This window comes from Passer domesticus, chromosome 13 (assembly GCF_036417665.1).
Source record: "Passer domesticus isolate bPasDom1 chromosome 13, bPasDom1.hap1, whole genome shotgun sequence".
NCBI lineage: Eukaryota > Metazoa > Chordata > Aves > Passeriformes > Passeridae > Passer > Passer domesticus.
The window spans coordinates 8132229-8158050 of NC_087486.1; the positions used below are offsets into that span (position 1 = coordinate 8132229).

The 25822-nt window shown below is 38.9% G+C and overlaps 1 protein-coding gene across 1 annotated transcript in view; it reads right to left on the reverse strand.

Annotated features, from left to right (window-relative positions):
• Positions 1-25822, reverse strand: part of SPOCK1 (SPARC (osteonectin), cwcv and kazal like domains proteoglycan 1) — a 270064-nt gene that overhangs the window by 39247 nt on the left and 204995 nt on the right. Inside the window, exon 6 of the mRNA XM_064388358.1 lies at positions 18961-19075. Within this exon, the coding sequence (XP_064244428.1) occupies positions 18961-19075 (115 nt within the window). The remainder of the gene's footprint in view (positions 1-18960; positions 19076-25822) is intronic.

Sequence of the window (25822 nt, forward strand, 5' to 3'; positions counted from 1 at the left end):
CAGCTCCTACATGGGGAGTGCTCAGTCCCCAGTGCAAGCCTGAGCAGGCTGTGACTACTAAAACCTGGAGCAGCACAACACTGCAACACTGCAGCAGAAGGTTTAGTGAAAAAAGTAATATTTGAATAATTTCTCATTCTTGCTACAATCATTAACATAAAATCAATTTATGTTGTGACATTTTCAGTTCTCATTATGATCTCTGTCACAAGAGGGAGGTTTTTAATCCCCCATAAAGTCTTTAAGAGACAGCAGAATAATATGCACTAAGTGCATTATAGAGTTTCTAATGTGACCTTTTCACGGTTCTACAGTTTGACTGCCTGGTCACTGCTGTTCCTTGGCTGTCTTGGCAATCTGAGAGGAACAGGTGGGATGGTAAATAATCAAAATACTAAATCTTTAAAAGGTTAACTTCATACTGCAACTGACTTACAGGTTATATATATATATATATTCTGTGCTCTTACTTTGCAGCCAGAAAAAAGCAGGAAGAGAAGGAAATGACAGACTAACTGTTCTTAAGTCAGTGACAAAAAGAATTTGAGAAAAGAGTAAGATGGGTGTGTATCAGCCACTAATTTTATTCTGCCAGTAGTTCACAGGTACTTATGCTGTGTGAAATAATCTACTCTTGATGGAGATGTGGAGGGCTCTAGTCACCCTTCACCCTTAAAGGTCTGAGAGCCCCAAATAGTACATCATGACACAATGCTAATCCTCTTCCTGCTGCCATGGATTTAGGGCTTTTCATTTTGTATGAAGCTTGAAAGTAATCAAGAGTGAACCTAGCACTGAGTAAAGAAGTGGCAGGTAATCATCTTCTCCTGTTATTGTTTTAAATGGTGGCATTTACTGCAAAGGGACCCAGGGTCATGCAAGAAATGAGGGGACTGCAAGTGCTGGAAGAAAACAGGGAGAAGCCAATCTATCCAGCCAAGGAGAGCATGGACAAACAGAGGTGATATGACCCATCATCTGGATGGATTGTTCTAAACCAGAGCATCTCCTTTTGACTCTTTGTCAAAAGAGAGCACTCTCAGGTGCTGCCCTGAGTTACTGTTCCATAGCCAGGCACAAGAATTCTCCCAGGAAAAGGGATGGGGAGACAGGCTAAGAAAGTAGGTCAGCTTCTAGAATGAATTCTGTGTCAGGAGAAAAAAAAAATCTAAGAAGGGCTGGACAAAGGGTACAAAATGTCACATGGAGTGATAATGCATCCACACAATACTCTCACAGATATACAGAAGGAAGGGAAGGGCAATAGAGATGTCAAATGATTGATAAAAAATATGATGGCCACCACAGTACAAAGATATAACATTTTATATAGTGTGCCTTTCTTACAGGAGAATGCTTAGAAATGAACAATAACAACAACAACAGCAAAAACCTAAGAGGGAGAAAACCCTCCTTTAATGAGATTTTAGAAGGAATCCCATTACACAGAGAGAAGTGCAGCTCTGGCTGGAAGGGGTCTTTGTGGGGGCAGGGGAGAGGTCACCTCATGAGCACTGCTCAGTGTGGCTTCAAAGCTTCTAAAGCTCTAACTCCACATCCTATTTATTCATCCTGAGAAAGGGGCAACAGAGTTTTTCAAGTATCTGAAACTCATAACCATGTTAACTTTCTGCTCTTGTGTCTGGGAAGACTTTAGAAAGGAGAACAGCCACAACCACTGTGCAGAGAAGCTCCTCTCTATTCCCTCCTAAAGTGGCAATAATCTCTATTGCTTTGTAGCCTATAAAGCAATAAAGAGCTGCTAAGATTAATTAAACTCTGAAGAGAAAGTGAAGTGTTTAATCAATCACCAGTGCTGTTTGCTGCTGCTATACCATTCATAGTGATTATTATATAGCAATTTGAATTACAAAGCAAAGCAAAAGCAATATAAGAAGGGTATTGCTAGTCAAAGTTTGGATCTCCAGCTCCAGGTATTGAGGACTTGCTTTTCCATGGTATATGAAAACTATTAGCAGGTTCACACTGACCATTCCCTTCAGCTGTGAGTGCTCAGCACTTCTGCAAATCAGGCCTCAGGGTTTCAAATCAGGAAACTGGAAAATTAGAAGATGCAGCTAATGACCCTTTGTGAAAAATCTGGCTTAGCAAGATGGGCACCATTGCAAAGGAAATCAGAGCCAGGGACTGCACCAGAATTAAATTCTTCAGGAGAGCACACATTAACTGCTCTGCCTACGTGAGGTTTTTTCTTCATCCTTTGCAATTTTGCTGCCTCTTGGGCTGAGCAGCCTTGGAAAAATATGATGGAACTGTTGGCTCCCGTACCCTGCAACCTGACATGGCCAAAACAACACTCTGTGCTGAGTGAGAAAATTCTGCCATGGACCAAATGGTAGAAAAATATGCAATGAAAACCACATCATATTGCGTACAGAAAAGAGTTGAATTAATACTATCTAATAGATGGACTTGGCAACCTTTCCCAATTTCAAGTGTACTTTGAAAACGAAACAATTATTTGACAATGATTTCAAATATCAGAGGTATTTTAAAACATATTCAGGAAGCTTCAAAAGACACTTTTCTCAAAAAAAGTGAAAACTTGGTCTTGCATAATTCCCAGGCTGGTGACATTCAGGTGTGAGATAAGAAGAGAAACATGGTAATAAGCCTTTGAATTCATGCACAAATCCTGCATTTGTTAACAGGGTGTTTGCTCTTATCTTCCTTGTTAACAGTGGTTAACATGTTTAGTGTAGCTATGGGAACATACCAGCAAATTATACATAATTCTAATTTTCTAAGAAGATCATTTACAGAACCCTAAACATATATAACAGTGATGCAGATCCCTATGAATTGGTATGAACTGAACTGCTTTAGACTCTAGTTCTTACAGAGCTGGCTTTCTTTGTTTTGAAAGGAGGAGGACATCAAGGCTCCAGGATGGGTCCCTCTGATACAAATCAGCCCTGGCTTCAATGGAGCTCTGTGGATTTGCAGCAGGCAGAGATCTTGGCTGTCTGATTTTCCAACTGACAACTCTCCTGTATGAAGAACTCCACTGAAAATAGGTATTCCCTAAAACCTACACCAGACCTATGTGTATAGTACAAGCCACAAATACTGAGAAATGTACAGTCTAGTTGAAGTTAAACAGTTGTGAAAATACAGAAAAAAAAAGAGTTTTATGTAATGATAATAGCACTTAATGTATATTATATATGTTAAGTACTCAAACCACTCTAGGAAAAAAAAAAGCCATTCATTTCCTTTCATAATATGGTCAAGAGTAATTTCTGGCACAGAGAAGTGAGAATCATCAGTGCAGCTTTGTGGAACTGATTACCATGTACTTCAACAGAGACCAGCAAATGCTATTTAAGGAGCAATTTGAATCACTGATGTGGTGATGCAGGAGCTGGTTATGTCTCCTTGATGTGGAAGGATAAGCTGTCACAACACTGACAATGCACAGAGCAACCATGAACTATCCTTAAATTACTCCAGTGCAGGACAGAAATGGAAGTTTGCTTTCATGTCCTTGTGCTGGCTCTTTTCCAGCCCAGTGACAAGGACATTTGAACATCATGTGAGTAGAACCAGGAAGGATTAATGGGCATCTCCTGAGACCCAGGGAAATGAACAAATGCCTGAGGGACAGGATGTTAAGGGATAAAAGAATATGGCATGGTCACACCAAGTTCATTTTGCCTAATGTACTGTAATGGTGGAAGAATGTGCTGTTGTTATTCTCCAGAAAGTTCTTTCAAATTCCCATTTTTTTCACTATTTAGAGCAGAGATAGATCAAAAATATGAACAAGGAGTTAAAATTCTGATGCAATGACAAAGTGGTTTTGAAGTACACCAGGAACTCAAAAGCTTACATAGTAAGCAGAGTTACAAGCAAAATAATTGCTAAAAGAAAATAAAGAATATCATGAGATGCTACTTCACTTCTTGGGAGAAAATAATAATTATAATTATAATTAATAATAATAATAATGTTTCTGTGCTGCAGAAAATGTAGCTGTAGATGATCAAAATAATTTACAAATTGGGACTGACAAGCTGAATCACTGCAATACTGACATTTAGCTCGTTCATTTCAAAGTGATGTCTCTGCTTCAAAAACTGTCAGATTTCATTTTTTGAAGAGTTTTTTAAAAGGTCTTTTACTTTACCATGAAGAATTACCCCCTTAAATCCTGACTTTCCAGTCCAGTCAGTAAACTAAAAAATCAATTACTTGCACAGTACTTACTGTGCAAGTAAGTACTTCCCCCACTGGTTTTGGGGAAGAAGGCCAGAAGATAAGACAACCACATACAAAAGTCAGTGCAGAATCAAATGGAAAGACAACACATATGGAATTTATCCATAGGGCAGACAGAGCCTTACAAGAAACTGTCTTCTATTCCTAAATTATATTTAGAAATGTATGGGGAAAGGTAGGAGAAGAAACTTTGCTGTGCGTGGAAAAGTTGGCAAGTGTCACAGCCACGTAGAGAACCCAAGTACTCCTGCTTGGCAGGAGGGCAGATGGTCTCTGCAAACTATTTTAACACTTCTTGGCAGAAGACAGCTATTCAATAAAGTAAGGGAGAACTTGGTCTTCAAAATCTGAAAAGAAATTAAAAGCATGTGCATGACACAACAATCCCCGGAGCAAGGTAAGTGTCTACACCAAAAAAATGGAAAAGAGCCCTCTGGCATTCCAGCTGAAACGTTTTTGTGTGGAGGACAGTAATTCTTGTTTTGGAAAGCAGATGAGTAAAACAGTTAAAGCTGGAGCTGTGAACCTCTGCTGGAGGTTTCCTGATGTGTGTGAGTCACAGGAGCTGGTCTGCACTTGTTTACCTGTGTGTTAAAGTGACTCCCCAAGGCAACGTGAGGCTGCATCCATTAACATTAGCAAAGAGCATAAACAACTCAGGTAAAGGGGTTTGGTGGCACAAAGGGTTAAAGTGCCCACAACAAGAATGTTGGTTAGTATTTAACAACAGCAAGAGGAGCTGAATTAAGAACATAGCCAAACACCTAGACTGTGTTTAGTGATATTAAAATTATGCAATTTGTTAAGGACTTTCTGTAGCTAGGCCATGTGGCATCTTTCCAATTCCATTTCTTTATGCAAAACAAATAATTTTGCATAGATTTGCATGTTACTAACAGGAGAAGAGACTTATTAACAACATAAATGACAACTCACTTCTATTTAATTTATTATTTTGAATTAGCTGCTGAGTGTCCTCGAGCCTTATCTCTCTGTTTAGACACTAACAGAGCATTATCACTGTGGCATCAATGCCACTCTTCAGCCTTGATATAGAGCCTGGGATATGGACTCAAAACAGTCAGCTGTGAAATAAAGCAAATGGAATTTTGCTTTGTATAAGGAGGAAGATAAGTCATTTGCAGAAGTCCAGGGCATTCTGTTCTATTAAAATAAATTTCCTAAAAGTACTGAGTCCTGCAACTGCTTTGCCCCAGAGCATTAAGAGGAGTATTTCCAGTAGAATGTGTGCACCCAGCTGCTTTGCAGGCACCAGTCTAAATTTGGAACCAGTCCTTTACAGCCAGTCTAACAAACTGCCCATAAAACCAGCCAGCTGGCTGGATCTCTTCTGGCTACTTTCTTCTCCTCTTATTCATCGTGACCTACAGCTAAGGATGCTTTTCACACTGCAGACCCATGGAAAAGGCTCTCATAATCTTGTTAAAGGCTGGCATACTTGACTTGCACTACAGAATCCTGCATTTGTCTCCTCAGGGAAATAAACATTTTAAAGAGCCTTTGGACTTCAAAAATGCCTTAGACAAATACAATGGCCACCCTAGTAATAAGTGAATCATTTTTCTGCTCCTCACAAAAACGTCTACAGCCAGGAATTTGGATTTTATGTGCCCTTATACAAACTCATCTACAGTTTGTTTTTTTTTTATTGCTCACGTGTTCTCAAGGGAAAGCAATTTCTCTTTCAAGCAGCAGTGACTTTAGGAAGTCAAAGCATCCAATTGCTAGAGGAGGGTTTACTTTACCTCTCATCACTGAAACCCTGCTGTGGAATACAATCTGTTTTCAGAAGAGCAGAGAGGTGAAGGACAAAAACAAATGGCAATTACTCAAAGCCTGTGAAGAGCTTGGAGACTGGTATTCTCTTGCATCTGAATTAGGGCAAGAAAATACACTGGTCAAAATGTTGCTCAGGATAATGCTCTAACACTGAGCCCACTGAAATTTGTCTTGCTGTCATGGAGAATATTAAGCAATAATATAATACTATGTAACATTTGCATTTATGGCTGCTTTTTAAGAAAGACCGAACCAATTTGTTAACTCTCCTTTAGGACAGATACTTGGCAAGGACACAATAAAATATTCACAGTTTGCACTGCTAACTCCAATTCCATTATTTCATGATTAAAACATTTCTTGCTACTTTCAGAACCTTGCCATACCAATGAAACAAGCTTCTGAATCTCCCCCTTGACTATATACTTGACAAATAACTGCATTTCAGTCCAAATTCATGCAACACTTTTCTGAGGGATCCCACCAGTCCAAAATGTAACACATTTAATCCATATTAGGGTATTTGAAGCACCAGGAGAAATAACCACAGTATTTTTCACTATCATAGTTGCTAGAGAAGCACTGCTTTTAGCATTAGTAAAAATAAGTTGGCCTAACAATACTTTTATAAAAACAGTGAATCTTCTACAGAGAACCTAAAACTCATATATATCTGCAAATTTTCCAATTACAGAAACTGGAATTCCAATGATAATTCCAGTATTATTGGGAATTATTTACAAACTTAAGGCATAGGTATCTACAAATAGAAGCACTTCTTGTGACATCTGCTGATAAAAATTATGCTCAAGCCAACAGAAACGTGTTTGGAACCTGGCAGCAGTTTGCCATAAAATAAGAAAATAATCTCTTTGTATAGGAAGTTAAATGTAGGAGCAACTTTGTGGCCTTCACTAATTCTTAGAGTGTGACATCCAAGTCCAGGCTTGCTTAAAACATAAACTGCATTAATGTAATTCAGTTTCCCAAGGTCAGGAGGAGTTTATTTCCAAAGCCTTGCTCTTAACAGTGCTGTCGTACAACATGAAATAACAGCACCACATATCAGCAGGTCCTGAATTTCTTTTGAAACGCAGAGGCCTGACAATGAATCTGCTTCTCAGGAGCTTAATATATTGTTTTCACTTGCATCTTCTTTATTGTAGCTCTTTTATACCTGTACTTCAATTGCACATGGCATCTTTCCTTTATTGAGGGCTGCAGTTAATCAGCTGGTTCCATAAAGCACAGCATAAATTCTGTTTTATGAATTCTTTGTCACAAGAATGTAGCCAAATGCCTCATGTCCCAAGACTCAGCAGTAACACATCACCTTTGCACAGCCTTGCAAAACCATATGGAAATTACAGCAGCCCATGAACAGAAACTCCTCAATCACCTTTACTGTGTTAGGGATGGTAAGGGAAAAATAGAAACCAGTGATGTTTAACAGACATGTCTTAAAAAAGAGTGAGGAAAAGAAAGAGAGAGAAAATCAGCCTGGATAGACATTTGTAAGGCTGCCTTTGCAATGCAAGAACCTCAGCGCTGTGAAGTGCTGCCATGAGCTCTCATTTTCCAAAATCCCTTACAAGCAGCAGATGTCTTTCCCCTTTCCTCAAATTCCTCACTCATGTCACTCCCTAAACTATATGTCTAGAAGAAAAAAAAAAAAATCTAAAAAAATTATGTGCAAAAATACTTTTTTTCCCACTTAATGCATACTGAGAGAATTGACTTAAAGCTGTATTTATAGTATCATTTAAATACCTATACCAGGCTTCTTTAAATACCTATACCAGGCTTCTTTCTCCTTTAGCTTCTTCAAAGCAGCTGTAACAAATATTTTCAGTAGTGCTGTAGAGTTAACTTTTAGGAGACAGGACTTTTTACTAGGTTTTTATATCAAGAGCAAAGAAGTCTGTAACAGGAATGGCTCAGCTCCTGACTAAAGCAGTGTAAAACCCACTCAGTCTCCTATTTCATCTTGGAATTCTCTCTGACAGACCATTGCTGATCTGAATATACAAAAAAAGGCCCAGACAAAGTCTTACCAATGTCCTGTCAAGAGCTGCCAGCATTTCTGGAGATGCTTCTCCTGACATCCCTGAGGTTTAAATGTCTTTTTCACAGCCCATGGCTGCTCACAGTTATTCTGTGACCAGCCAGCACACTGAGGCCTTTCCTCCTCCAGACATTTCTAACCAAGGAGCACTTAGATAAAGCAGATGTTCACATTATTACACCCCAAGTGTATAATTATGCACTTTTTGCTAATGAACTTCTTCCCATTTCTATTGCTCCAGCTCCCAAGGACATCCAATTGAAAATACAAAAAGGAACTTAAAAAAAAAAAAAAAGGTGAAATACTGTCCAGTGTTTTTTGCAAACAACTCGATTTCTTGACATAATGTAAACTGAAGAGATAACAATTCCTTCCACTTGCTTGTTTATTGAAAAATCTATTTTAATCATTTATTGCCTTCAGGGCAACAGCATTCTCAAATGCACTTACTCTATATACTGTACAGCATAATCCTCATACAATTAAAAAAATAAATCAAAACATTTAGAAGTTATATATTCTGGTAAAAAAACTGTGCTTTAAAAATTCTGATCTGTGTATATTTTTTTTTTGTTCAGAACTTCTTATTGCTCATGGGATTTTACTAAATTGAGGAAAATGATTATAAGCTTCATGTAACAATCTCAAATGTACAATATCAAGATTTCTATGAAAGATTTTTTATTTGTAATGTCTAGAATGCTAGTGTCAATATTTAAAATTAAAGGGAAGCATGATATATAGTTCATAACACTGGTTCATTTTGTGCCTTTGGCAATTTCCCTCAAACTAAGTCTCCACTGCCCACCAATAATCTAATTTAGAGATAAGAAACTTCATATATGAGATACTTCCTCCAGTGCCTCTGCAGCCCACCAGGCTCAGAGGAAAGGACTGCAAATGTGGGAAGGATTTTATTTTACACAGGCCAATCTCTTCTGTCTCCAAAGTCCCAGTGCTGAGGTACCACTCCAGCACACCTCCTGCTAAGGGCTTATGGAAAATACTGAATTCACAGAGATGGTTTGCAGACCTTGAGTTTTCCACGCATGAAACTCAAGGTTTGTTTGTTTTTGTTTGGTCCCATCCCAAAAAGGGGAGATCCTGCAGTTTCAAAGTTATTTCTGGTGTTTGCCTGGGTTTCATTTCAACCAAACAGCTCAGGCAGGAGCTAATTAATCCCTTTGTGAGAACAGCAAAACAGAATGAGGCACCTTTCCTTATATAACTATTTTTTTAGCCACACCTGAATGTTATTGTATAACATTAACAGAGGATGCAACACACTTGAGAAATAAGTGGGCATTGCTTTTTCACAGCGAGTTATTACAGAGATAAACAACCAGGTACCAGAAGTGTTTGGAAAATCGTGATAAAGACAGAGATATGGATATTTTGTTGTCACTTCACAGTCCCAAACGAAGCCTAATTCTGGTGGTCTCAACCAAGATGCCCAGGATTTTTCAAAAGATAGTATTCCTTTTGCTTTTTGTTTTGCATCCTTAACTCTCCATGAGCATTTGCAATCTTTTCAAGATCTGAGAGCTTGAATCTGAATTTCAGTCATGAATGATCAACGAGGCATTTGTAACATGCAGCTTGCTGTCTGAAATGACAGTGACATGATTTTATTTTACCCAGTTTTCATTTTTCCTGCTGACAGGGATTTCCTGATAAGCAAGTACTTGCTGCTACAGACCATACTTACAATTCGGACAATTTCTGGCTGTTGTCTGTGCCTGGTATCACCTGAACCCCAACTATCTTTGTAAACAAATAGAAAAATAGGTTGCAATGATAGTAAAATCACCTTCAGACAAGCAAGATGGAGCCAAGACTACCAATTATTCAATCCAAACACATAGTGATATCATTGTGTATTCTCATAAAGGAAAATGTTTCCCTATAAACACAGCCTTCTAAACTATTAATGAAATTGGAATACAATATTATAGAAATGTAGTTAAGACAAAGTTTGAAAATCAGCACAGAGTAAACAGATTGCTTAGACATAAGCTTAGCCACTGTGTACGTTACTATTAATTAGAAATATTATAAAGGCTTGTCCCAGTACTTGCAGGGTCTAAGAATTTATAATTCAGCTCCAAATTTGAGATTTGACTGTTCAAGCTAATCCCAAGGACTGCTCCAGAGGCTTCATCAGGACACCTGCAGGAAGGGTTAAACTGCAATTGAGTGACCAGCCCAGCTTTCAGAGTTTGACTCTGTATCTGAAAAAAAACACTAAATGTTGAAACATGGATATTTTAATATTTGGGGCATAAAGGTCTATGGTGGTTTCCTAGAAGCTTATCCAATATTTATATTGGATATTTTTTTTCTTATATATCTTATCCAATATATATATTGGATATTTTTTGTTTTGCAAGATATTTTAGTGTTTTCATGTAGATGTTGGACCCCTGTTTGACAAAGATGGACCTGACCCAAATAATTCAGTTTTAGTAATTTAGTAAAGATTCTCATTCTAGTCCACATCTAAGACAGCTACTTTAGAGAAAACAGATAGCATTATTTTTTGATTTACATGCAGTCTATTAAACTGAATTACAAAAAAATGCAATTCTTCAGAGGCAAATTAATGTAGAAAGGTCCCTGTTGGGTCAGTGGAAGCTATAAAATATGCAAGGATATATATTTGGAATGAGGTGGTGATATCACAAATGCCATCTTCCTTCTTCTGCACTAATAAAGAATTAGAAATTGAAAAAACCAAGAACTAATTTGCCACAATGCTGCATAAAAAGTTACAGCCTGTCTGGAATGATCAATTAATCTCTAGGCTATACTCATTTATACCTCTATAGACTCAGAATAACTTAACCCAAAGTAATTAGCTCAACACTGTTGATGGAACTATTCCAGATTTATACTGGAATAACTAAAGATGGAATTTAGTCCTTAAGATACCAAAAGGAAAAAAACCCAAACAACTGAGAAACTGGAAAAAGATGTATTTGAAATATCAAAAGTCTTATGTGTTTTACTGAAAAGGTTTGGGGCTTTTTTTCCCTCTCACACTGGGATGTTTTAGCTTAACACCCCAATCATATGCAGTGATATATAATTTATTTCATTGTCAGGTTTCCAGATATTTTACAAACTTCTTCTTGGAATAAGTGTTAGGGAAATATTCCCAAAAATGCATAAATCAATATCCACGAGAAAAAGCTATACGGAACCAGTCTTATTTATTTGATTTTGTTTATGATGAGAGAAATTTTAGTGCTCTAATTATCATTATCAGCACACAAACACCTGCTGTTACTAGATGGTGTTTCTATTAACACAGTGTGCCACTTCAATAGTTTTTTGTTGGCAATCCAAAATCAAATTACTTCTTGTCTGAAAATTATTGTTACTTGCTGACACAAAGTGTTTACTATGTCTGTCATTTTCTAACCTTTTATTTATGCCAGAAAAGGAAATCAATAGCCATTTTAACTTTTTTTTTTTTTAATGCTGTTTATGAAACCAACAACCATTGAGCTGTCTCAATGTGCTATTACTGGTGTTGTGGGTTTATGCATCTCAGTATCCTTTGGGATCCTGTATCCTTTGTGTGTCCAGGTGGGAAGTTTTCTGCAGGGTCAGTGATTCAGGTGATGCCCACACTGCCCTTGGGACCTGTGGCCCTTTTAGATTTGGGCTCTATATTGAATTTAATGTGGAACTGAGCAATCCACAGCTAGTAGTTACATGGATGAGACCCACCAAATCAATTTTTTCAATATTATTTCTGTTTTAGCAGGTGACCACTCCTGGGGAAGGAGTGAAACCTGTATTTACTGCTAAGCCTGGGTAAATGTACTGCTATAAATGCTTGAGAAAACATAATACTTGACTCAGCCTCAAAGAGATGCCAGGGATTTAGCACAGCCTTAAAAGTTCTCTTTCCAAAGATTTCAAAAGGATTGAAAAGAATATCCTACTGTTTTTAATATAATTACACCACAACACAGTTATTTTTATGCAGTTCCTGTCTCCTGCTGCCATCTGAGATTAGTCTTTATTTAGCAATGATGAGGAATTATGTCTCGTGTCCTGGTTCAAACTTGAAGATTGTGTCAGGAATTTTGGCTCAACGTGATTCTCTTGCCATGATAGCCTGTTAAAAAGAGGCATTTACCAAAAGGGCAAATCCTGCTGACAGGGATGTTGCTGCTACACTCAGCATCCTCTCAGCAAGCACCTGAAAGCAGCAAGTGCTGCCTGCTCCTCCCTTCAGTCAGTGCTGCCTCTAAAGCAGATGTTGTCTGCTGTATTTTGGAGCCTGCTATAATTTGATCAAATCCATAGAAGATCATGCCAAAAAGTGACAGCTAGTCAATGGATGGTATCATCCCTAACTTGTTATCTCTCTGGGGCCTGCTGCAATCAATGCTTTTTGCCAAGTTCCAAACCCTGAGAGCCAGATCAAAACACAACATTTCTACAGGGGACAATTCTGTCTCCTTTTCAAGTTCACGTCAAAGCAGCCTTCACACAGGCACCTGAGTGCTTTCTGTGCATAACTGCTGAAAGCACAAAAAATATTTTAATTCATATTCCTTAGTAAAAAAAAGCATTAGGTTATCACAGATCCAAACCTAAATTTATTCTCAGGCCTAACCAAGTTTTTTGGCTGATTTTCCTTTATGACACAATTATGATGGAAAATGCAGCAACCTGAAAATCTGCATTTCATTTCCAATGTATGAATACTTGTACATATAATTCAGAACCTCAGAATGGGAATATCGAATGGTGGTGAAAAATCCAATAGTATTCGCTCAAGTTGAAAAGTGATTTTAGATTTGATGTTTGAAATCTCTTTATATTCCTCCTTTGCAGAGTTTTGAGCTCTTAAATCGTGCCATTATGGCTGCTTGCACCTACATGCTAAAATATGGTGCTCATATACTGGTGCAAGAGAAACTTAGACTTGGTTATTCAATGCTAAAGTCTGCAATTCACATTATGTGTTGTCCAATTATAAAGTCCTAGTCAGTTGTCTTTGGGAACAGGAAAAAACACTACATTAATTCTATATCTGGCCTATCCCCCATCAGCTCTTGCTTTTGTCCAGTGCACAAAAGGAAGATTGATGTGAGGTCAAGCAGCAAAACAGCCCTCAGCCACCACTGCTTTGCTCTTTCTTCTGATGCTTGCAAGAGCTTGATTTTGCTGGCTCAGTCTTGGAGCTATTGGCTTTTGCTTCCACGAGGAGTGGGTGACACCAACAGCCATCCATGGGGAGCAGAGGTGTCTGTCCTTGCCTGCTTCCTGACTCTCTTTAATCAAATATTAATTGGGTGCAGTCACTTACTTCACTACTCACAAACAGTATCTTGCAGAAGTGGAAAAAAGTGAATCTTTCATGCTTTGGGGATGCTTTCCATGCTTTTGGAATAAAGACTGATCTGCTTGTGTAAAAACCTCCAGGCAAGGAAAATTGTATTGGTAATAGTAAATATTATTTACATAAACTACATAACTCAGATTTACTTGAGTAAGTTCATTTCATCATATAACAAATTAAAAAACTGAATTGCAGTATTCACATAGAAAATTTTGGAGCAAAAATATCAGATCCTGAATAGTTTAGAGCTAACAAACCCACAATTTACTGATAAAGTCCAGAGAAAAAACCCACCTGGTTTTCATGAGATATATTAAAGCTTTGAAATCCTGGGCAACCTTAATTTTGGAATTATTTTCTTTTATCATTCCCAGAATTTGAGACTCAAGCAAGTAACTTAGAAATCTACCTGGAAATTCAGTGTCAGAAAGAGCCTTTTTTCAAAACTAAAGCCACAAAAGGAAACATTTCCTGATGAATCTGCACCAATTTCAAATCAACCCTGTTCATGACTCATACTTCATCTTCATAAACTTTAAAATTATGTACTCTGCAGTTATGAAAACCTGTGAACAGCAATTTAAAGCTGAAATATTTGCTGAAAGTGGGTTTCAAGGCTTTAAATTCTTTTAGTTGTCAGTCATTCAGACACAAGAAGTGATACAACTCATTTGGGAAACAAGACTGTGGTTTCTTCTGGTGAATTTCATGCACTGAGTGCTCTTTTTATATAGGAAAGGAACATTAAACCTTCTCATCCATCACACCCAATAGGGCTGGTAGTTAAATGCTACAATTCATACCCTAAACAATATAGATTCTTGATCAAGCTTGCCAAGACCTATTCCTGCAACTTAAAAATGTTCCCTTGATTCTCCTTAGAAATTTAAACAACACTTGGCATATTTGAATATACTTCCTTCTGCCTATTGACCTTATATTCCCCTTATCAAGATAATAGAGTTTCCTCAGAAGTTGCCTTGGGCATTTCTGCAAGGTCAAAAGCACACAATGCACAGACAGGGATAAACCTACTTTGAATTACTGCATCCACTCATGCTCCAGTGGCTCTGCAACCCTGATGGCCACAAATGAAGTCTGGTGCGCTGGGAGTACAGCACTTTGAAAGCACAGAAAGGATATGGTCAGAAAGAGCCCTGACAGGCTGTTAAACATTTACCACCCTGCCTGAGCACCTCCACCTCTAACACAGACCAAACAGCAGTGACAGAGCAAGGGGGGAAGCTGACAGAACCACATTATTGCAACCACCAATTCACACCTGCCAGGAGACAGCCCAGTCACTGCACTGCGTTGGTGTTTTGATAGAATGAACAGCACATTCAAGGCAAGAATCTCTCCACTTGCCAGGAGGTTCTGAAGAACTGAAACAGTTTGTTTCTTATCTCAAGTTATTTAGGGTAGGTTTTTTGGAAGCTTCATTTGGTCTAAAAATAAGTTCTGCTTGATAAGGACTCTACTTACTATTGCAAAGATGTACCTGAGAACCACCAGCAGACAAGGTTCTGTGCCTTAAATAATTGCTGTCACTTCGAGCCAGTTTCTAGTCCTCTTCTTTTGTTGAAATTATAGCCTTATTCATTTTACAGAACTAAATCAAAGGGCATACCCACTCTGGAAGGGCAGCTAACCTCAGGGCAGTTTACAGCTCAACCTCTGTCTCTGGGTAGCCAAGTTGAAAATCAGCAGCTATCATAGAAGCATATTGTAGAGCTGGGATACTGCTGTGAATTATGAAGCATATCAAGTGTTTGGATAAATCAAAGGTTCCTAAATGGGTCTAAAACAGCGAAGAGTAAAAGCATTAGGGCTTGTCTTCTTTTCCAAAATCTTCCATTAGTACCTTCACAGAGACCTGTTTTCCACCTCTCAGACACTGATTCAAAATTCCATTTAAGAAAATGAAGAACATGATCCTGCCATCTCCTCAAAGATTTAACTTTATGGTAGAAAGATTTTATTGTTGTTACTTGCCATTAAAGGTAATAATTCTGGTGTAGTTTTCTTTTGCTTGCATTCGTGCTATTTTTTTAATGTCTCTGTAGTAGCAGTTAGCATTGCAAAAGGAATTCCAATTTTCAACATGATTATTGGTCCTCATTTTCATCCTCAAAGCTGGGATGTTTTCGAAGGAGCTCAGGGAGGAGGAAGGAATAAGACTCAGACACCACAGTCCATTGTTACCTCTGAGCACATACACTTAAATTGGCTTTCCTTTGATGCTGCTGCCAATTTTATTCACAAGCGTATAAAAAAAAGGTCATGACATTTAGAATTACACTACTTTGGAAATTAAATGTTCCTTTAAATTTTTAATTTCTGAAAGTAATTTATCATGGAATAATATTTGAATATGGTTGAATGAATGTGTAAAGATTAATGCAAACTTTCTTCAAACTGCAAGATCACAACCACGTATGTTTAACCTTGTTGTGTAATAGGCATAAAAATGTTGATATGTGAGCTCGAAGAGCTGCATTTCCATTTTGCTGGAAGCACTTGCACTGTTATTCTCCTTAGTATTTTTCCACTGGCATGTCTGTAAAAGGCATGAGGTTTAGCTCTCAATCATTTTCTACTTAACATTACACTTCACAAACCTGGCAACTAAATAAGGAGCAAAAATGAATCCCAATGGTCTGCAGAGTTTTTTCAGAGTTTATGTGAGAAATCAAACTCCTGATTTTTAGGCTAATTCAGCAATATTAATGATATAATTGTAGCATATGAGAAAATAAAATAATTTTGTGTGAACGCTATAGAAAGCACTAAGATACCACATAACCAGCATTCTAGTCAGAAGCTCCCAATTCAGAGATTTGGGGATCTGACAAAGAGGAGATCACTGAAGTGCTGTCATGGCCAAGTGTTGGGGGTCCCTCCTCAAGGAATGGCCTTGCCCACATCACACACAGGCTCATCAGATGGTTTGGGCTGGGCCTTTCTTATCACTGAACCCAGCTGTGAACCCAGCATGGCTGTGTCACCTTAGCCACTGGTCAGGGCTTATTTCTCCAAGGCCAGCTGGCATTCCTTGTTCAGCAGAAAAGGGAATCTTACAAAAGGCAGCAGCACACTCTTGCATTATTTTGTGGTCAGCAACTAGACTTCATAATTTTCTCATACACTAAGGAAGGCTGGCTGGGCCCCAGGCTGCAAAGGGCAGAGACACACAATTCCAAATCCCTGCTCAGATGCTGCTAAAATTTCACCTGCATAAAATTTATTCTGGTGTGTAGAATTTACTCATGTGCTCTCATGAAAACTTTTAGAAGACTGACAAATTCTGAAATATTCAGTTTGAGGCTCCATTGCACTCAGTGGGTCAACTGAAGAGACTGAGGAAGATAGTCTTTAACTCAAATGTTACTGGCACATTCAAAGATCCAGAAGAAAAGCAAGTTATAAAGCACCTATGTTATTGATTATTTGATTCTCAATTCCAAATCCTTTTGTGTACATTTCAGTAAATAAAAATAAAAAACCAAAAATAACAATAACAACAACAACAACAACAATAATAATAATAATAATAATAATAATAATAATAATAATAATAATAATAATAATAATATCCTTGTCACCAGGGCAATGGCAGGAGCACTGCTAGTTCAAGTTTGGCCTCTTGAAAAGCCCTCAGGAAAGCTGCTCTCCAGATCACCCAATTCATTAAATTAATGCTTTGTTGGCTGGAGTTAAAGTTTGAGTCAGGCAAAACAAAAGCCTGGGTTTCAGAATACATATACCCTGTCAAATTGCATTTATCAAGATAAGGGTTATTAGAATCTTTTTTCTCTTGTGTGAATGAAATTGTAAGCTTGAAATGTCACTGAAGATTTATTAATCTGATACTCTTTCTGATAAGGGCAAAGAAATAGAAAGGGCAGAGAAAAAGAAATATTTCTTGTAGCCTGATAAGGACTACAAGAAATAGAAAATATGAATAAGGCAATTTATCTGTGGGCATTCTGTAACCAAAAGATTCAAGCCACACAAAGCGATAGTACAGTTATATATTGATTTCAGAACACTGCCATCTACAACACTTGGTCAAAGTTTGAGAGCTGTGCAGAAAAATATCTGCAATTTTCAAAGAATGATACTAAACCTGAATTTTCAAACTGTAGGCTGGAGTAACACTTATTCTAGAAAGTAGATGGAGGCCTAATGTGAAAACTGGTGCTGTGCTGGAGTATACAATGTGTGCAGGGAGAACCAGCAGCAGGACCATCAGTGTTTCCAGCTGAGGTGACAGGGCCTGAACCAACCATAAGAAATGTTGTTTAAACACGTTTTCCCTATTTCTGTGCCTGCTACCTGAAGAACATGTCTACAGCAGGGAGGAGAAAGAGTGAAGAGAGGTTCACAAATACTTTGTGTCCAACAGACCATTGTTCAAGCTTCCTGTTTGTTGTACTCCATGTGATGCACAAGACAAATAAACTCATTTCACTACTCAACGTGACAGAGCAAACCCTAATCAGCACTTTGGCTTTGTGAGCTCCCAACACAGGCAGGAGCCCAGCAGCAGCCAGTGAGTTAAACCCTCTGCAATCCTGACAGAGGGGAGACAACAGGACTCAAAATCAGGCCTAAACCCAGGCTCATGCTCACCAGAACACCTGCACTTGTACCAAGGAGCCACAGCCATAGCAAACCAACTTCTTCCTTCCAAAGAGGTTTCCTCATAGCAGGGAGGACTCTCAGACAGAGCCTGGCTGTGACAGCTCCCCTCCTGCTGCTGGACTCTGCTTTCAGTCAGTCTCTTCTGACAGAACTAATTCCCTCTGGATGAGGTCACCCCGAGACAGGCTGTGCTTGCTTCCTCGGAAAAGACCTGGGGGAGTGAATGAGCTCACCAGGCTTTCAGAGCTGCAGAGAACTCACCAGAGAGCTGGCAGGGAAAAAGGGCATTTGTGCTGAGACTCCAGCCTTCAGTTTGACACAGCATCATTTGCAATGACTTTGTTGTTGAAGCAGATTTATACATGGACACAGATCCATCTATCTATTCAATATATATTTGATTTCTAATGCTAACATTAATAACAATACAGATGAAAATGGTAATTCAGACCCCCTGTAACACGTGTGTGACCTTAAATGACATTTTAGTTAACAGTCTACTGTTTTTTTTTTAACTCACAAAATAATGGACCATCAAGTAGTATATTTTCTTTTCTACTTTGTTTTACAATTTTTCAATATTTCCATTTTAATTTAAAATATTTCAGTTCATTACCCAGAATGTAGTTTTGCTATGATACTCTCTCAAGTAGGAGTTAGTTTTGCAGCAATTAAGGTGTTTGAAAGCACTACCTGTTTAGAAAATGCTTAGTTGTACCTTACCTCTTTCTCAGAACGCCTTACATAGAAAATATGCCAGTTAAGAAAAGTCTTTCTTACATTTTTCTAAGAACATAGCAGGAGCCAAATTATCTGCCATGATTTCATTAACAGTGCAACTTACCAGTTTTCTCTGTCTTGTGTTTTAAACTTTCAGGTCCTGGCAGGCAGGGGCAGGACCCTTCACATCGAGCTGTGATGGTTTTGCCAGAAGTACAGGCATGGAACTCCATCTTGCACTAGCAGCATAAAAAAAAAAAAAAAAAAAAAGCAAGAATACTATTTAGGACAAGATATAAAATAAGCAGCTGTCAATTAAATGAGAAATTGTGTTATCAGTAATGGCTTGGATAGATTGCAAAACTTCAGTCTTTACTGCAAATATTTTTATAAGATAACACTGACTATTTCTAGCCTTTGTTGTTTGCATTACCTATATTTTAGTTCTGACTTTCCTCCAAGAGCTTTGTGCCTGTGTAGTTGTTCTTTCCTCAGTGACTGCCCCATGGGTATTTCCCCATTCTGTGCCCAGCAGCACCAGTGGCTGGCCACTGGACTAATGCAGTAATAAAATGAAGTGAAAGAAAACAGTACAGAAACACAAATGTTGTCTTTGGCTTGATACCTAGTGAACCAAATTCAGCTCCATTTTTTGTCCTCTTCAAGCCCTGCTTTTACAAGACCAGAATCCAAGGGCTGTTGATACCCAGGGGAGTGCTGCCTGTGGTGCCCAGGCTGCAGCTCCTCCCTGCAGGGATTGCCTCCTGCCAAGGAAAACGGGAATGCTGGGCTGCAAGGTCCCTTTGATCTGAGTTTTACTGGAGATTATGATTCATTTAAAAGCAGGCCAACATGTTCACACAGTGGGACATGATGTGTTTTGACCCAGCTGAAGGACATGGAGCCTGAGACCATGGTGTTACCATGGGGGATGCAGTGGGCAACTGGAGCTCACTGGGCAGCAGCCACTGCTGAAACCACAGCATCATCCTCTCTAATTCTGGTCCAGGGGGAACCAAGGGAACAGAGCAGGATGTTGTTACAAGATAAACACCTCCTGCTTTGAAAGTACTGCAAATACCTTGGCTTTGCCTGTGTTTGTTTTTGTTAAAAGGGCTCATTGTGTCCCAAGCTTTAATCTAGCAGCAGGAGACCATTATGCTGTGCCTACATCCCATTCTCTTGGCATTATCCCCCCACCATCCCCGACTTCAAGGCATCAGGGTGATTCTATGCTCTCTGTGATGTGCTGCCCTTCTCATTTAGAAAATTCAGGGCCACCCTGCAAGTGTGCAAGCTTAGCTTGTACTTTACACCAATTTCTCCCAAGGGAAGGGAATATATGTACTTATTTTTCAACTGTTTGCTCCATAAATATGCTTTGCTCAGAGCACAAAGACAAGAGAGAGCACATCAGAAGGAAAGGAGGACAGGAGAAAGGACAACACCAAGTGCAGTCCTGGAGGCAATGACTTTCTCAGCATATTCTGATAGTCAATGTGTTATTGAGAACACAGGCATAAATCTTCTTCCTGCAGCTGGAGTTGATAATTTAATCCCTTACAGAACATCAATTACTTACATATTTTATTATGCATAATAAATGTAAATTATGTATCTAAGCATTAGCAATTATACTTCAAATACCAACCTTTAAGATGGCACCAGCCTATTTCAAGCCCGTTATTATGTGCATTTAAGAAAGGAAGAATTTTATACTTAGAAACATCAAGGCAAGTTTTTCCTCAGCTTTCCAGACAATTGATAAAAATGACACCCAAAAAGCTAAACAGAAACCAAAAAAAGAAAGTGCTTAAATTGTGGTATTATCTGAGGGCATTGAGGAGAGCCCAGCTTAAAGATCACAATGCTGCAGTCACATGTGAGTAAGTTTACACCCATGATTAACCACATTATTTTCCCACTGTGCTTCTTTGGGATGTTTGGTGTTGGGGGATGAAGAATTCCATCATTTTAAATATTAAATTAGAATAATACTAACTACTTTTCAATAACTAATCACTTATGTAGCTCTTTCTTCATTCCTAGAGGAAAATATGGATCTCTCTTACTTTGCATGTGATCGTGTGCTTACTCACTGTAACAACCTACAAGAGCTGCTCAACTTTGGATTTAATGACTTTGCCTAAGCCTCACTAAGTGATATTCAGAGGCAGAGTGGACACAGAGGATGTCTTGTGGAGCAATAATGACTTTTTGGATTATTCTGCCACTGGATCTACAGCATATAAGGAGCCTGCTGGCTTTCTCCAGACCATGGACAATAAAATGATACACAGTGCTTGGAAAAACTCTCCGTCTTTCACACCAAAGGGACATTATACATTTTGCAGACATGAGTCATAAATCTCCTTGCAGTGATTGTGCACAGGACTCTGTGGGAGCAGCCCCACAGTTTGGGGCCAGTCCCTCTCATTCCAGGGGACTCATTTTGCCACTGATATGATTGGATATGCCTCAACTCTCTGCTGAGCTGCTCTGATAGAGCTCTCTGGGTCGTGCAAGCTTTGTATTTTTCTGCAGCCTCCCTGGTGTGTGAACTGCATTTGTTTACTCTGAACCCCAAGGCCCACATAAACATCTCTAAACTATTTTACTGCAAATGGAAAAGCAGCTCTGTTATTTGTTGCTAAATGTATATGGAGATCAATAAAGTATATGAGGGGAGAAATGGTTGAACATATTCATGGAAAATTCATAAATTAATTTATTCAACTAAGATGTGGGAAATTACTGCAGAGTGTGTTTTGGTTAAAGTGTTCCCCTGAGAATCCACTACTCGTATAATGATTCCCTCTTTATTGTCAGTGAATCTACAGCAATGTGTTTTGCATAAGCATTCACATTTGAGGGAGAAAGAAAATAGCTACATAAAATTTATTCCTAGTTATTTTATTCTTGTCTGTTAGTCTCAAGCCTCCAGTCCCTGCTAGAGGAAAATCAAGATTTTTTTTTTTTAATGATATAATAAAGCAGTGTACCTCTGCTTTTATTCTGACTTTCAACTTCTGGCAGCCAGGCTTTGATCTAACCTGCAAGTAAGTAATCCTGTGGAATAAGTTACTGTGATCTTTTCTGCAAGGGTGTATATTTGACTACTGAATGTGTTCATGGACAGCTTGGTACAGCCCAGTGCACTAATGCTGTGAGGAGCTTTGCAAGCAACTCATGGAATTGCTTAAAACACAGCCAGGTACAGCAGCACATCCAAGCCCTGATGGCACCTTTCAGTGGCAAAGCAGGGTAACTAAGATGCAACTGCAGCTGCCCCTGGGGGCCTGGGACATCCTGTGTGATTGATTCACAAGCCAAAAATCAACAACTGAAAATTTCTTGAAGTCAGAGTAATACAAGAGAAAGTGCTAGGTTCCAAAATTCTGTTGCTTCTATCATTAATTTAATTAATTTAATTTAATTAAACAGGAGGGTATGTAGGAATTAGCAGACAATATACATGACAAAGATAAACATGAAGTCTCATTTGAGAAAGAGTGAGCACTGAAACAGGAGGTTAAATTTTATAGTATACTAATTAAGCATTAAACTCCTGAGATATTACATCATATTAACGACAGTGTCTCCAAACCTTTTGTTGAGCAGTGCTCTTGCCTGGAAGACACTGTGTTTTTAGCACCCTACAGCTTTTTACATTTTCACCAAGAATGATTTCAGTGCAGTGTTTGTTTTATGGTGCATCTTTTGTTCACTCACAATATGTCTCTTCGAAGCTACACATACAAATAACAAAAGCTCATTATTTTCTACCTTATCTTTTACCCAGTGGCTGCCACAGGCAGAAGCTAAAATTTCCTGAAATTATAGCATGTATATATTTTTAGTGCAGAGTTTCTTGATATCAGTAGTGTTTCCTACCTATCTGTCTTAGCAGATAATTAGAATCCATTGGAATTCAGACACCCCTTTGAGAGGGGTTGTTTGTTTACAAGCTTTAGAGCTGTGCTTGCCATTGCTTCCTTAGCTGGGACTCTTATCACCATTTTCTTTATAAGCCTCTTCTTCCAGTTTTCATCAGATGGGAAAAAAAATACAGTATTTGGAACACAGATCAAGTGTGGGTTTTTTAAAAAAACTTGTCATAATAAAAAAGGTTCAGTATCTTTTCTACAAATCCCAAAAGAAATGTCAGATGGTGCACTCCCATTGCATGCGGCTGAACACATACATTAAGTTTTAATGGGAATTCTTCAAACTTTTCAGGCTCTGTAAAACCTGAAATCCTGAAATAAGGATTGAGAGACAGCAGTCAACCACATGAATTCATGTTCATTAAAAAACCAGGCACTAATGTGAAGTCTGGAGGTGAGTCTCAGATTCTGGGCTGAGGGCAGGGCTGTGTGGTCCCTTAGCACTTCCCCTCCCTGCTGTGGGTTCTGCTGCCTTTTTGCTGCTCTGCAAACCAGAGCCCCCTGGCCTGGGTGCTGGGAAGGAGAGGGGCTGCCTGGGACACCTCAGGAGAGCACTGAAAACATGGGCCAAGCTCTGTCCCCAGGACTGGCCCCTTGGGCAGCTTTTCTGGTGGCATTAGTGGCTATTCCATGGCCACACCAACACTGTTGTGGCTTGTGCAGTCATCTCATTTCTCTGGGCACCCTTCTGCTCACAGAGCAAAGCTCCCCACTGCCAGGCCTCCTGCCCTGCATGTGCACAGCTCCAGGATGGGACTGGCTCATGCTATTGCAACAAAAATTAAAGGGAGGCTGGTGGAAAAAATAATTATAATAAAAACACACCATGATTTCCCTATTAAAATAGCTGCCAGGCGAGCACACTTAATCTTTGCAATAAAAGCTGTACAAAGATATCTTAAAATCCTGGAGCACTAATTAGAAGCTATGTTCTCCTTATGAGAATACATAGTTGATGTTGATATTAATGGGAGTTATGCATGCATACCAGTGGTGGAATAAACTAATTAACACATCCAATCTATTGTGTAAATACACATTAAAGCCTTTTAAAAATGTGTGCTAGCTCTAGCTTTGAGGCAGATGTTATAGCTGATAGACTCAGAAATTCCCATCTCTGCAAGGAGTGGCATGAAGGACCTTGTTATATCTCAGGTAAACAACAAATATTTGAGAATGTCTCTCACTGCACACTCACCTGACAGGCTGGTGGTTCATAATCTGCTAGAAAAAGAGAACAGCATCCAGGTTGGGGGTCAAGAAGAGAGGCACCCAGGTCCCAAGCCACTGATATTAAATGGGCTGAACAGATTTATGCAGCCAAATGCAGTAACACCAAAAGGTCTCACACAGAAAAAGCCCCAAGGACCTGAAATTGGTCCACACTGCACAGCTCTGCCCTCTGCAATCCTGCAGCTCTAATGAGGGACAGCTGCAGGACTTTGCTCCTCTGAGTAAAATTACCAGGGAACAGAAGGAAAGCATGAGACCCCAGCAATCTTTAAATATCAGGCTAAGTCAAGCAGTCACAGCAGCAACTGCATGTGCTCCAAGCACATGGCTCAGCTCCTTAAGACTAGAATTGCCAGGTTTAAGATTTTAAAATGAAACTATTTTTTTAATTACTAAAATTTTAGCTGCTTTTTTTGTTAGATCCCAGCCATATACAATCAGAAAGTGACACGTTTTTCACTATTACAGCATAATAATGTTTAAGCCACAAAGCACCATATTTAGAGCAACGGCAAAGTCAGAAAGTTCATCATCCAAGAAGAAACAATTGATTCTTGGGCTTCAGAAAAGAACAAGCTGAGTTGCATTTGGCACCAATCATGCAATTCAGGATGGCATTAATTGCATATTTTGTGGCTCTGCATTATAATTAGAACTGTACACACCTCTCTAAAAATAGCCTTCAACTTCTCAGGAGGAGGAGAACAGAAGGAGCTCCTTCTTTTCATCAGCTAAAGACAAAGAGTGACTTTAGAAAACAGAGTTTGATTGCTCCATAGAGGGTCAGCTCTGCTCCTAAACAGAGCCCATGACTTGATAAATAAAAAAATAAAAATTAAAAATTCATAATGTAAATATTAAAGATTTCATTAAAGAAAGAAAAAGAACAGTTTTCTGAAGTGACTGATGGCTGAAGAGGATACAAGGATAAATGTACAAGGATAAATGCTTGTAGGCATGTTGAACCATCTCAGTGTTTGACTGGCAGGGCAGCAAACTAAGCAAATGATCCTGTACTTGTGTTGCTGCAAACTGTCCTTAAAGCCAGAGCAGAATCAGCTAATTTGGGGACTTCTGGACAGACCACCGAAGCACAAAATTCTGTTCTAATACAAGACACATTGCCCCAAGAAACAAGTGGCAATCAGCTCAATGTGAAGCAGGAAATTCTAAAAATGCAGTTGGTTGCGTGAGCTAGATGATATGGCATTCAAGGTCACAACACCATGTGGAGGTGAAGGACATTCAAGGGACCACTTATTAATGCAATGTGACAATGAAAACAAATGGTTTTCTATTCTATGATCAAGCAAGAAAATAGTTCCAGGCACCAAAATCTACTGCATCATAAAGAAATGGAACTTGTTTTTACAGTTTAGATGCCTATTCTGGAAACACCTAGGTCAAGGGGTGGGTGTGGGCATCTCTCACTTGCTTTAACATCTTGTAAAAAATTTGGGTTCTTATTGGAGAAGTACAGACCAAACAGAGCTGGAACTTGACACAGAAGTATCAATTCAGAAGTTGAAACATTTGTGCAATGTTGATTTCAACGTTTCCTTCACTGGCTGAGGAGACCACAATGAGTTAAATAGGAAATGAAGACAAAGCACTTCTGTCCTTTATATAAATAAAGACACCCATCCTCCCTTCTCACTGAGATTTAACGCAAAGCACCAGCCTAGCTTGGATCTGCAAAGCACCCTGCTCTCCTCCCATCCTCCTCCTGTTACATATCATGCAAAGGCTACAGCACTTTGATTTCAGTGATCATTTCGGAATACCAAGGTTGTGCTCACACTCTGG